Below are 15,418 nucleotides of genomic sequence, written 5' to 3'. Positions count from 1 at the left end.
TATATGAACTAAACAAAAAAACAAATATGTCGCCACATGCTTTATACTACTCAAACCGTCTTTCAAGTGAACTAATAGCTTGATCAACAATCTGCAAGAAAAACTTAGTTCCAAAAGATTCTTCAGCTGATTGGACTGTTTCCTCACAATTTCCAATCTCATCAAAAAAATGTGTTCTATGAATTATACGACCCCCGTGAAAATCAACTTCAACTCCCAATTGATTAGCAATATCATTGGCAGTGGTTAAGGCTTTCCCAAATCCCTTGTCTCTATAATTTTGAAAATATTTTAGAAGTCCTTTCACTTGACGCATAGCATCGTCGATAAGCATATCCTTAAACTGCAATGATTTACTAACCAAATTAAAAGCATCTAACAAATCATACCAAATCACCATGCTTAATAAAAACTCAAAATTTCCGACACTATGTTTTGCTAAGTTAACTTAGCTGCAGTATCTGACACTACCTTAAGCAATGTTTTTCTTATATCAAGAACTTGAAACCGAACTGCCTTCACACTTTCAATATGACTTTCCCATCTCATATCCGACAATGGTTTGACGGTATAACCTTTCACATATTCTTTTAAATTATGCCACCGTTTTGTAGACGCAGAAAAAATCTTGTAAATCTGATTTAATGTTTCAAAAAAATGTGTAGCTCCCTTACAAGAACGTGCCATATCAAGAAGTGTTAAATTTAAACAATGATCCCCACAAGGTGTATACATTGCTCTTGGATTTACAGCCTGCAACTTCTTTTGTACACCATTTTTGCATCCACTCATATTTGCCCCATTATCATATCCTTGCCCACGAATGTTGTTAATGTCAAGATCAAGATCTTCCAAAACACTTTTCAGTACATCAAATAGTCCTTGTGCAGTTGTGTCAACTACTTTTAAGAATCCCATGAAGTATTCTTGAATTTTTATTGGACTTTCTCTAGTATCTACACACCGAATAATCAAAGACATTTGCTCTTGGTGGCTCGCTTCCTAAGTACAATCAAACAATATAGAAAAATACTTGGCAGCCTTAATTTTCTGAATGATGGCACTTTTGATTTTAGAAGCTAGCAAATCAATCAACTCATTTTGGATCTTAGAACTAAGATAAGTATACTGAATTTCATTATTTTTAATTCTTCTCATATGTTCTTTCATTACCGGATCCTACTCGGCAATCATTTCAATCAAACCTAAAAAATTTCCATTACTATTTTCATAAACTTTCTCATTTGTTCCTCGAAAAGCCAAGTTATGTTTGCTAAGATATTTCACAACAGAAATAATTCTCCTCAATACTTGCTTCCAATGTTCCTTATCTTCATTAATTTGACGTTGAAGTTGCCTATCGATTGTATCATTTAACTCTAGCCTTTCACGTAGTTCAAGCCAAAGTCTCATGTTAACATTGTGTACTTTACAATTCTCATGCTTACTAAGAGTTAGACTAAAATGAATCCAATCATTAAGCCCTTCATTTGATAAAGCACATGTACGAGAATCATTTTTAAACAATTTACAGCAAAAAAAAAATGCTCCATCCAACTCTGTTGAATATACCAGCCATTTTCTATCATGTTCTTCACCATTAGGTAAAGCTCTGGTGTACTAGGTTGAAGAAAAGTATCTAGATCCTTTACAATTGGGGCCTTTTCTTATTTTCTTATCCCTAAATGGACCCTTTTTCACTAAAAGTTCTCTAGAAACAGTGTCAAGATTGCCCCAATATCTAGGATCATATATATTCAAATGTACTTGAGGGAGCGGAGGTGGAGCTTCAAGTTCAACATCCCTACATTTTACGTCATCACTACCAAGTCTATCATCATCTTCCCTATCAGAAATCTCTTCATTTTCACTGACAACTATGTTAGGCACTTCTTCACGGTCATTATCGATGAGGTTGGGATCATTTTCTATTTCACTATGGTCCAAATTGGTAACAACATTTTCATATACAGTTGAATGTGGAACTATTATAGGTGCAATCTTAACAAGAAATCTATTTAAAGCTCCTCTTTGTGATTCCTTTAAGGCTGGCTCTTTTCTCTTCTTTAAAACTTTCTCATGACCAGACTTTTCTTTTCTTAAACTCTTAACCATCTTTCAAACAAACTAATGATCGTTATTACCTGATTAAATCCAATTCTCCGGATTCCAGCTAGCAAAAACATAACCAAGCAGTAGGAATCCAAACTGAAACCCACAGCACCATATCTTTCTTCCACAATCCAAACTCAAACAGTCAAACCCACATCACATAGTTTTGTTCCTATACACCAAACCAATAATTATCAACAAATGAACAAAACATTTACCAACTACCAAACTAGACAACCAGATCAAAATTCAAACCTAATCAAGGTGACAAGGTGAAATTGACCTAAATTAGACAACAAGATGAAATCATCACTAATTACTAAACCCTTAAATCTTTCGAATTAAATCAAAAAGAACATTCAGCACCAAATAAACTAAAATTCCATTATTGGTCTTACATTCATAAAAAAAAAAAATCGATTACCTTGAATTGAATCCTTGAAAGAGGAAGGAGGACTAGGGTTTTAATAGTTAGTTTACTTCACCAAAGAAGAGTGGTTGATTAGCCTTATGAATCGATCTGTTATCCCAAATAGAAGACAATAGAAAACTAGGGTAGTTTGGTTCTGTTCGAGAGAAATTGGGAATTCTAAAGAAATTTTCCCCTAACAGATGATAGAAGATGTGAAAGAAATAGTTAAGGCGAGAATAGAAAAAAGACGTGGGCCTTGGCTAATAGGGAAATAAATTATAACTCGGGCTTAGTTTTTATGCATGAAAAAATGCCTTGGACTGAGATGGGCATGGTGCGTCGCACCTCCTGCACCCCCTCAGGCCCGGCTCTGGTTTAGGGAAATGTTTTTTCTCTTCTCCCCCTCACCTCATCTAACTAAGATTATAAGCCTTAAATGTTTCCATGAGGTGATGATAGTGATATAAAAGTTAGGAATAGTGATGGTGATCTCTACGCCAAGGTATATTCCACTCAACTTCTGTATGACGTGGTAGTGGACATTACTAATGATGTTTATCCTTTCTTTTGGTCATTAAGTGTAAATTACAACTACATAAATGGTAAGACTACATATGTGAATCCTCCACTGCTTTTTGTATTAATTCCTACAGTTAATTTAATTAGTGAGGACTAATTGCTTGTTTTTATGAAACAGGGTCAAGTTTGGTTTAGCTTGTAATTAAATTACATCGTGTAAAATCCAGCTGGTGCAGAGGCCTTATCTTCCATGTTTTCTTACAACTTTCGTCAGGTCTATATGATCTTCATCCATATGTAATTAAGTACTCATGTTTTCTTTGCATTTTGGTTTGAATTAGATAAAATATAGTGGCTCGGCTGACTGTGCTTGAGACTTTTTTTCCCTCCAAAAGGATACCAGGCGTAACAATAGATATCTAAAGATTCCATCTTAGTTCTTGCTTTCTCACAAGCAAGACGCCTAGCATTCCAATACAATTTTAGATTTTCCATTTATGCCTCCTGTTAGTATATCTTGCTTCCACTGTTGCATTGTTCTTGTGGAAGACTATGTTTATGTTAAAGTCTAAAATGAATAACCTATTTGAAATGTATGTATGTTTTTATCCGGTTAGATTGTGTGGGATATCAAATTTCTTCTTGGACTACAGTATGATAATGTTCATTCTGAAATGCTTAGCTCGTCTGAAATGTGTAAAATATTTCTGTTTCCATCCTTTAACGTTGTAAACTTTTTTTTATTCTTATTTGGTTTGTCATTTTACCACCTCTTTTTGCTATTTTGAATTTCCTCTTGATACCGTCTGGTAGTACATTCACATATAGTGCTTAATCAAGGAGAGGATTAATTAGTGATATACTTTTTGAAAATGATCATATGATTAAGTAATGCTAGTTTTCTTGCAGTCAGAATGTGGTGGATTTTGCACTTCACATATCTAGATATCCACTGTCCTCCTTGGATAAGCTGCGAGATACATTGTGTTGGGCCCCACATAATTATTTTATTTGGTATTTTAAGCTTGCATATACGATCATTTGGGTGTACATGTTTTGGATACACAAGTGTACATGGTTGTACACATGTTGTTTGTTAATGTGTACGTAATTTTACACCTGTTCATTTTTAGATACTATATAAAACCTTTTGTCGAATTTATGGTTCTTTCGTCTCCACCTTCACGGTCTCCTTCTGCTAGTTGTAAGTACTACTCCTAATCATGTGATGTTCGTAAATACGATCATTTCAATCGAATATAACTATGAAATTCTGCACTAGTTGAATTGAATGTTTATTTATATCAAAAATAAACTATATTCAATCGGTCCATTTTCAATTCATTTTAGTGAGTAATAACAGGAATTTCAATTTCTAATCTTACTGGTCGTATTTCTGCAGTAAAGAGAAATTCATACATACTAGTTGTTAGTATAGTCATTCCTTCTGTTATCCTAGTATTTTTCACCACCGCCTTTTGGTTCTGCTTTCGAAGAAAGAAAACAAAGACATAGAAAATAAGTAGCTACTACCTCTAACATGACGCCTAAGATCATATGCTGCTTCACATGGTTTTCCAATTTAGAAACATGAAACTTAGTTATTTGATTCACACACCTTTTTGTTTGTTTGTTTTAGTATATCTAGATATCCACTGCTCTCCTTGCATAAGTTGCAGGATACATCGTATTGGACCCCATGGAATTATTTTATTTGGTTTTCTAAGCTTGCATATACGATCATTTGGGTATACATGTTCCGGATACACATGTGTACATGATTGTACACATGTTTTTTGTTAGTGTGTACATAATTGTACACCTGTTGATTTTTAGATATGAAATAAATCCGTTTATGGCGATGTTGTTCTTTATACTTCCATGACTCTGATGCTTTGCCCTAATTTCTTAATTCCAATACTTTCTAGTGTTTTATGTTTTTTTTTATAGTTATTGGTATCCTTTCGAATTTCGTCTAGTTTTGCCACCTTGGTAAATGTTGCCTTGGTGAGTCTCCTGCTTAATATTTGGTGGTTATGTGATATGCATATTATGGTTTCATTGTTGTATTTTGGTCTTTTCTCCTCGGCAGAACAAGTCTTAACATTCTCTGGAGTCAATTTGAATTGCAGAACGACGACGTTACACTAAAGAAACGTTCAGACAGGACAATGTGCTAAAGAGCTGAGATGAAATGATGGAGCATTTGAAGTGGAGAATCCTCTTCTGTCTGGTGTTCCATTTCAAATCACAAAGATCAATCTTTATAAGGTTCCATATAAAACAAAAGTTCATTTTCTCAAGCATATTCTCTGACATTCTTTTGGTTCCTTATAGGATTCAAGGATGGTAAACATGGCAAAGCTTGAGGAATTGTTCACAAAGAAGGTGCATTCTTTTGTTTTCCTTATTACTATTTGTTTATTTGGTTGAAGATTTTGTGTAGCATGCATAACATGATATTATGCAAGACATACAGTTCGGACCTATTGATCGTTAACGTGTACATAATTGTACACATGTTGATTTTTAGTATGCACATAGTTGTACATCTGTTCATTCTTAATGTGTACGTAATTGTACACATGTCGATTTTAAGTCGCTTTGCCTGACATTGAAGTTGGTTCATACCTGGTTTGTGCATGGGCATTTTATTTTCTATATAATATCTCTTCTTAACTTGCATTTCATTTTAATGTTGTTCGTCTGATCATATTTACAGGAATTGGATAAGCTCGGAGGATGAGTTTCCTCACTGTTTAACTAAGAGGATGGGTTGAAGACGGTAAAAATGGTTGTGAGCATATTTTCCTTAGCAAATGACATCACCTTATATTGCTATGCTTGCAGCCCATGATGATGCAGCACGGTGCAAGGTACACTTGGTTCCCTTTTTGATGCTTATCTTAATGTTGTCTCAGCTGATAACATGATTGTGTTAATTAGGTTTCTTAGTTGAACTTGACCAGTACAGCCTTCGTGTTTACCAACACTACCGGTGTAGCTTGCTTGTTTGTCCTTTGTTATGCATACAAATTTTTTATATATACGAAATTTAAGGACTCACAAACCTCGAATGGCTTAGTTAAACGCATTTGGCATGTATGGCGTAAGGTGTGTACATACAGGTGCATTGGTGTAAATCTCATGCAATAGGTTTGTTTGTAGGTGTTTGTAGGAGTGTACATATTGATGCACCAGTGTATTTTCCATTGAAAAATAGGTCTGCATGTTGGTATGAATGATCGACTTTATGCATGTTTTGGGGTATATATTGGTGCTCCTATGTAATTTCTATGAAAAAGTAGGTTTGTGTCCGGTTATTTATAATCGATTTATGCATGTTTTTTAGGGGTGTACATATTTATACACGTGATTTATGAAAAGTCACGTGTACTCTGTTTGACATCAGTGCACCTAAAGTTTCCCTCATGTCACAAGAAGGACAAACCACATATTTATGTCAGATTTATAAATAGTGGCAGGTATTGTTTTTTAAACTGTTAGCTATGCAAAATACTTATTTGAATACAACATACAAGGCAATAATACTACATACAAGGCAACAAGACTTGTCCAAGTAAGCACTTCGTTAGAATCATGAGTGCCTGAAATAGATTATTAGATTCAAAGGGGGCTGGGACAATGTCTGCAAAAAGTTTATTTTGGGATAAAATATCTTCATTTACTTTTGTTTCATATGATATCTAGCAAAATAATCTGTATATTATTGTACACTGTATTTGTTCTTGGTAATTGTTAATGCACACATAGTCGAACACATGTTGGTTGATAATGTACTTGGATATTGACTTGTACACATGAGTATACATGTTTTTGGTACACATGTTATTTGTTATTGTGCACATGTTGATTCTTTCTATTATTTATTTTTAGGGACTCATAAGCTCAAAACGGTAGAGCATCTAATCCTATCAAAAGGTTCGTGAAGGTTGATGGTTCAAATGCATTTGAGTTTCCATGTTATTTATTATGGATAGCGTTAATGGTGCTTAGATGGACGATTCAAGTTGTATGTGGTATACAAACCGGTGCACCTTGTCTTGTCTTCGATTTTCAAGATTTTTGTAAATGTGTACATGTTTGTTTTAACACTAATATGTACATGTTTGTATACCAACGTAAACTATGATTTTTAAAAAATGAGAATTATATAGTTATATGGGTACTCTTTTTGTAGCTCTCGGAATGAGCTCTCCGAATATGTAAAGTTTGCGAATTTTGGACAAACGGTTTGAAAGATAAATTGTTTTAAAAAAAATAAATTATTATTTAAAATTGTTGAAATCATCATGAATAATTTTGGACTAAACTGTAAATATTTTGACTAAATTGTAATCAGGAAGGTTATATGTGTATTTTACATATTTTAAATAATTTTTGGACTAAATTGTACCTAGTTAACCCTGGATAGACTAATCTGTACTTTTTGAAGCATTTTTGGACTAAACCGTTTTTTCCCAACATATTATGCAACACGACCTCCATCAGTGCAAACCCGAAGACGATTACAAATGACACCAATGACTCGCAGACCATAGGAGTCAGATTTTTCTAGATCTTTCTCTGCCTTGTGTTCAAAAATTTTGCAGTAAACTGTCATGTACCAAAGTATAATGACAAGATTGATAGACAATTTGAGGATAAACCTCTCTCAATCCAGAAGGATCAAGCCTACTAGTTCCTAAGAACACATCCTAAATCGTTAAAACGATAATTTTGATTATCAATTCCTTCTCGTTTCAGTATAGAGATACTAGCCTTATAAAGCTGGGTTTGCTCAACTCGATCTAACGATCACGATCCACCCAGATGGTTACATCTCAACCATCTATTACACTACTAATTAACTCTAATTAAACTATTAATCAATAATTAATATTAAATACTAACTACCACCAGAATTATGATAAGGGGCACCCTCTTCTCTTATGCAGGTACATGACATTCCCTTTCCCTTGAGAACATCCTTGTCCTCAAGGATGAAAGATTGAGATGCAAGGCTTTGTCGTAACTCCATCAAGAACTGATATCAGCCACTCTACAATGGTAATCTGCTTGTCATGCCTGGTCATATTTCTTTGCTTCTCAATACTTCCCGCACACTGAACCTGTGTGTACATTTGAAACTTGCCAACACTTCCACCTTAATGACCCAAGAATAACTCTCCCCTGGAACGTCATTTGTGCCGAATTAAGAAACCCAGCAACTGACTACTACAAGGAAAGCATTTTAGCTGCTCAAAAATGCCAGTCTGGATCCTGATCATACCAAATGAACTGTGGAAAGCCACAAACATGTCCGTCGAGAATAATTTCAATTTAGTAGCAAATGTAGCTTAGTGGACTTTATTAGTTGCACTGCAAGAAAAAGAATGCCAACTAGGATAAGAATTCCTCCCTGATGTCAAGCTGCATGACATTTCCACCAACTTTCCTATGACCTCAACACCCGCTTTCTGAAAGACTGATATAAGCCTGACATTGATAACTTCTCCAGATAAGGCATGACCATTTGCTTTGGTAAATGCTGGATTGCAATGCTGAGCTGGTACAACATGTATCTGCCAGTTGAGTTTTGTTGGAGATTGATTAGCCTCCACTCCTCAAAGCTGAAGACTTGGCCTGCGAATCCTTTAAGTACTTCAACTCCTAACCCAGAAATCAACTGATCATTGGCCCGTGTACTGTTGTGCTCATACCTGGTTCTAGTTTCTCCCATAATTGCTAGCATTGAACTGAAGTTTCTAGTGCTTCTTCCCCTACTTCTACACATCCAATCATCCTTATCGTCAAAGCCAAAGCAAGCACCCTCTATCTGCAGAACGTCTTCAGGAAGGGCCCATACAGAAATTCGAACCAGTACACAATCAAGATGAGCATCAACATTTGCTTTACATATCCGTCGCAAGGAGACTACCAACGACACACTTGGAATGTGTATAATATCGAGCACAAGTTGTTTCACAGTCGAGAAAACAATTGAACACAATGTAGATTTCCACTTGAATAAATCCACCAGCATCCATACATATCGAAATTGAAACACTATGAACAAAAACTGAGTTCCCATGCTCCGTATAAAAGATCGTGTGCACCTGCACTAACCTCCAACAAGTCAGCAAGTATGAATGTTGCAGTAGTAAGCACACCGTATTGAATTTCTACGAGAATATCCGCATCACTACTACTCAATCTCCCCACTACAGCCTCAGCTAATTGACCCATTACATTTCACGCAGCCATTGTAGCAGTCAGTTCCCTCTCAACAAAAATTATAGCATCATGAACATATAAATGAACGATCAATTGTATAGCCGAAAAGTCTGAGTGGCACCCAAAGCTCGACAGAAAAATCAAATTCTTATAAGAAAAATCACCAGCTAGACTAACTACAAATGCACAACTTCCATCTGGACTGGCATGGCTAGCAAATGCACAACTTCCGGCAAGTTGGTTAAACCAAGTACATTGATCCATGGAGGTCCACAACATAAGACGAATGGGACTCCGTGATTGCAAATATAAGAACCCATGGTGAAGTATGGTTAAAGTATTGAACAGAAAAAACTCAAACAAACAGTCAAAACTGAAAAGGCGAGGGTACCCAAATATACCTCAAGCTAAAATTTTACGACCTATAAGTCCTTTCCCCGAAAGTGATTGTCTATGGATACGAGATCGAGACAATACAACTAATCGGTTCACACTTCGTGTGATTGTCTATGGATACGAGATCGAGACAATACGACAACAAAGTGTGTTTACTTGATACAAAGATTCAGACTTAACCAAACACAATAAGATTTCTTATCAAGTAAATAGGATATTAACGTTTTTGTGATTTACTTTAATTATAATAAAACAATTATAATGCGGAAAATAAAATTAAATGACACAACAAGATTTTGTTAACGAGGAAACCGCAAATGCAGAAAAACCCCGGGACCTTGTCCAGATTTGAATACTCTCAGGATTAAGCCGCTACAAAAAATACACTTACTTCGTATAGTTGAGACCAAGTACCTAACTCTATAGTATACCTAGTTCCATTTGTATTCCCACGCCTCCAACTTATAAATAAGTCACGTACTTGGAAAAATCCCTTTGGTTCGTATTCCAAACAGTAAAGGAACAAGAAATTTGTTTGGTATCAACTATCTTCAACCAAGTGATATGAGTCAAACAAAGGCTCTTCCGTTTTTCTCAACATAAACTCCTTCGTCAGGTCTAGATCTATCTTATGTTCAATCACCCTAAGGTAATCGGTTTAAGATTAAGCCAACAACACCTTTAATCCCAAAGGAACCGTGTTGATGCCGATCTACTCAATTAATCAATCAAATCTACCACAAGGATAAACCAATTATTAATTGGATCCTCTTTTCCCAAACAAGTATTGTGCACACCAAAGATTATAAAACCCAAGTCAGATCTTCAATACCTTCTTTGTCTTCAAATCTTTTTTAATCTTCAATAAACACCTGCACACAATCACTTGAATCTTCTTGTGATCAATCACGCACAAAACGGAGTCTGTTAACATGGATTATCACAAGATCGTCTTTAGAACTAACAATAGTCTAAAGATCCCTGTCGAAACTCTGATCTAGTTTGAGTGAATCTTATATCAGAAGAGAAGATTCTCAAGAATAAACAAACAAGGTGCAATCATATTTCAACCACCGTTAGTCAATCAAATCAATCGAAAACAAAGATAAACCGTAATTATCTAATTTCCCGCAAACGGGTCATGCTAGAGCTTCTCAATTCCAAAGAAGACTTTAAAACGAACGGCCGTAAGAAATTTCACCTAATTAGATTACTCTCCTCTCCGGTAGGAGGCTACACCAGTAACAATGACAAAAGAGGAAGTCAAATTGTTACGAAGGATTAGTTTGCAAGAAAGGCAAACTTCGTGTATTTATAGACAAGGAAGTTTGGATACCAAGGAATTTCCAAAACCGAAAATATTCTCAAGATATTCTTAAATACACAGATTCGTTTTTCATAATTCCTGTAAATGCTCTATCCAAAAATATAATCGAAATCTCTCGGAAAATCTAAATAGTAAATGCACATTACTAATTCCATAATTTCCTACCAAGATAAATTAATAACCTTAGTTAAAAGATTCTTAACTTGCTTATGTTTCGATTCTGGGATTCTCTTCCATTTAGCCTTTAAGGAATATCTTTGAACAATTATAGAAATAAACATTCTCAGCACGTGTTCAAAGATTGTCGACATCTTTACTTTGTAAGTTCTCTTTCACACTTACAACCTTGAAACCGATTTGCCACGCTTCCAAACAAGTTTAGAATTGGTTCATCTTACTTTCAAGAACTATGTGATTGATCAAACCAACATTCAATCACAATCATGGGTTTACGGTTCTACCAAAAAAAGTTTCGGTTATACCTCCATGTGAGTACTACGCATAGTCACACTAGCTTACCAAAGATATGGTTGACTAGGTACTAGGATCGGTTCCCTACACATATATATGGTATCTAACTTATATGTGTTGCACCCTTCACAGGATCGGTTCCCCTTTCTTCTGTAAATGTGTTGCACCTCATACAAGGATCGGTTCCCTATTGCACTGCACACCTTACTAGGATCGGTTCCCTTCACCCCTTACAAGGATCGGTTCCCATACACCCCTTACTAGGACCGGTTCCCTTCACCCCTTACAAGGATCAGTTCCCCTCTTCCATTGGCAGTGACAATCCGATCATACCAAGGTGATTACTTAAGATCGGTTTTACTAATAAAAGTTATACCAATACAAAAGTCAGGACTTTGTGAATAGTTCTACCAAGAACACAACAAGTTGTGAGCGGTTCTACTCAATCACACATATTGGTTGTTCATAAGATATGCAATGAATAAAAAAACCAATAACTACTGGCAATTTCCTTTTCGGTTCACAAAACAAGTTTATGAACTTACTTCCTTAGAATACATGTAAACATTGTTCCCTAGGATGAAATCCTCACCTTATACCCATACATAATCACAATAGCATTCAAATGATTATGGCGATGTCTTATCTACAAGGTTTAATGGTTAAGCAATAAACCTCGTATTATATTCCTTAATACTATGTCTATCTAGAGTTCAACATGCTTCGCAGTTATGTTTTCAATATGCACGAATTGAAAGATACGTTAGGGAATGAAACCGTTCAAGTCAAATATCACTAACCTCAAGTGGAAAGATGATTGTAGTTGTTGTAGCTCCTCGCTTCTTCACATCTTCAAGACTTCGCAATACTTGTAATGTCGCATATCCTAATGCTTTCAAGCTAACTATACGAAGTTTAACTCTAGTACATAATCAAGCGACTCTTAACATGAGTTTTGGTTCACTAAAATATGACAACCAAACTTGACATACCAACGCTTGGTGGGTTCAACCGAGTAATGCTCTAACAAAAACTCCCTAAATGAATCTGAGTTACTACCAATGATCCGAGAGAATGAACTGAAATCTCATGAGACAATCCATAGTGCAGCTGCAAAAGAAAATGTACTGCTCTCCACATCTCAACCATGTGAACCACCAACTGATAATCCACTTCAATAGAAACTATTATAGCCAACAAAATGTTGTCTATCTTAGACATGTGAACAAACACCTTACTAGTATTTCTAATGTCATCATGTAAACGCACATTAATCGAGTGTATTTCCCAAACATTTGATTCAGACCCAACTCTAAGAAACAATTGAACAAACAATCGCTCATAAGTAATTGACGAAATTACAACACCCTTACCTCGATAAAATAAGGAACGAGTATCCATAAGATGGAGAAAAACAATCCAGAGAGAGTAACTTGTTGTGATGAAAGAAGAACTCCTTCAAGTACTCAGGATTTTTGCAAAACTCCTCAAAAAAATTTGAAGCAAATCTGCAGCTCAAAATCTTTTACTCCTTCAATTTTGACTTGAATCAACTTGGAGAAGACATTCATATATGATTTTGAAATTTCCTCAAACTGTACCCCCACGCCATGAAGTGAATCAACACCTTCGTTTTCAATGAAGAAAACTGGAGGAATTAGATCCAATTCATGGAATCATCATCTTCCTCATAAAAATAAGAAGGAATCAATTCCAACTCAAGCAAATTATCTGCTTCTTCATCAATACCCATAGGAATTGGTATGGCCTCTTCAGATTCAACAACCTTGAAATCTCTAGTTGGTGTAGTAGATTCTCCAATTTTTGATTTCGAATCTAAAATCCCAGTTGAAGCATCAGTGTTTGGGTTAGGGTTGGGAATGTTGAAGAACTTAATAATAATATCCAAACTGCGGTGGATACTCTGAAAGGTTTGTTGAAGTTCCTCCATTGAAAAATTTAGCCCAGGAAAGTGAAACTGATACCAATTGTCATGTACCAAAGTACATTGACAAGATTGATAGATAATTTGAGGACAAACCTCTCTCAATCCAGAAGGATCAAGCCTACTAGTTCCTAAGAACACAGCCTAAATCGTTAAAACAATAATTTTGATTATCAATTCCTTCTCGTTTCAGTACAGAGATACTAGCCTTATAAAGCTGGATTTGCTCAACTCGATCTAACAATCACGAGCCACCCAGATGGTTACATCTCAACCATCTATTACACTACTAATTAATTCTATTAAACTACTAATCAACAATTAATATTAAATACTAACTGCCACCAGGATTATGATAAAGGGAACCCTCTTCTCTTATGCAGGTACATGACATAAACCAACATGGAGCATGTTCCCCCTGTGTGATCCGTGTTAAACTAGAATTTGGATTTCCTTTAATGACTTCCGACTTCGGTCACAATATGGAAACTCGTTTGTTTTCTATCATACACGGAATTTCCTTTATTAGTTCCAAGCCTATGATTATATATATATATATATAGGATTTAGTCAAGAGAGAAACTGAGACCTTTAATGGAGAACCTTCCCACAGATATAACTGAAAATATACTTTTTCGCTTATCTATGGAAGCTAGGTTACAGATAAAACCAGTATGCAAAACATGGAGAAACCTCATCGGTTGTAATAAAACCGGTCTCTTGTTCGCATTTGCAGATGTTTATGATGATATGGTACCTGATTCAAGAACAGATTTACAACTCTGTTATGGAGATCGACAAGAATTAAATCCCGATAATGATCAATACTGCTCCAACAAAACACTTACAAAGTTGGACAGTATAAAATACATTTTGCAACCATTGCATTGTATTTCTGATAATCACATGGTCGGTTCATGCAACGGTTTGGTTTGTCATTACTTAAATAATCAAGACACCAAAGGTACTAGTGGTGGTATCTGCAATCCAGTAACAGGAGAATCCTTTGTCCTTCCGAGACCAAAAAGACCAAAATATGTTGGATGGTTCGTACTTGGATTTGGATACCTTCCTTCCACCAATGAGTATAAGGATGTCAGATGGTGTTGCGAGTGGTTAAATAGTGGGTGGCAGGGATATGTGGAGGTATGTACTCTTGGCTCTCAAAGTGGGTGGAGAGGAATGGAAAACGTCCCTTACAAAATGCAATTTTCGCAATCAGGTCTCTTTGTTAATGGAGCAATTCATTGGATTTGTGAGACAGGCAGAAAGATGTGTAAGATTGTCGCCTACGACCTATCGGATGAGAAATTCAAGAATGTATCATCACCTCCTTTTGATTTTTTTAAGAGAGGTGATGGCGTCAGTGGTAGACTCGAGCTAATGGGGGGAAACTTGTGTGCAATAGTGTAGGATCTAGATAGAGAGAGGAGAGCACAAACAAAAGCAAATAAACTATTGCATTGATAATCAGTTTGGTGTATAATTTTTATGGCTCAATAGCCTACTTATAGTCTCATAAACTTGACAATCACTCAAAGTACTTTCCTAATAAAAACACTCTAAATAAAGCACACTTCTAGAAACACAAAGAAACTCTAAATATAGTAAAAATTTAAAACAAGGAACCGACACAACTTGCTCTTCTAGTTAACTTGAACTTCCAAATATCGCATAGTGTGTCAATTGTTATTGTTGATCCAACTTGACTGCATCAACTGCAGCAGTTGATCCATTCAGACTGTATCAACATCATATGTTGATCCACGAACCAAATCACCGTATCCTGGTTTAATTTCCAACATCCTCCCTTAAACCAAGATATCATTCGACGAGAATTCTGTAACCCTCTTCTTCCGTTGATAAACGTTTGCACGTCCTTGTCTTCTATCATTTACCATTCCTCTTCTTCCATTGATAAACGTTAACACGTTCTTGTCTTTTTTCATATCAAAATTCTTCATCATTATCCAACTCAATTCACAAACCAATCTTCTTC

General features: G+C 35.6%; 1 protein-coding gene across 1 annotated transcript; it reads left to right on the top strand.

Annotated features, from left to right (window-relative positions):
- The first annotated feature begins 14,013 nt into the window (after window positions 1-14,013).
- Window positions 14,014-14,832, top strand: LOC113280691 (F-box protein At3g07870-like). The gene has a single exon (XM_026529283.1). It carries the CDS (start codon window positions 14,014-14,016, stop codon window positions 14,830-14,832), a length of 819 nt encoding a protein of 272 aa, XP_026385068.1.
- Window positions 14,833-15,418: the final 586 nt, after the last annotated feature.

Source organism: Papaver somniferum, chromosome 5, assembly GCF_003573695.1.
Source record: "Papaver somniferum cultivar HN1 chromosome 5, ASM357369v1, whole genome shotgun sequence".
NCBI lineage: Eukaryota > Viridiplantae > Streptophyta > Magnoliopsida > Ranunculales > Papaveraceae > Papaver > Papaver somniferum.
This window is presented reverse-complemented; position numbering and strand designations above follow the sequence as displayed.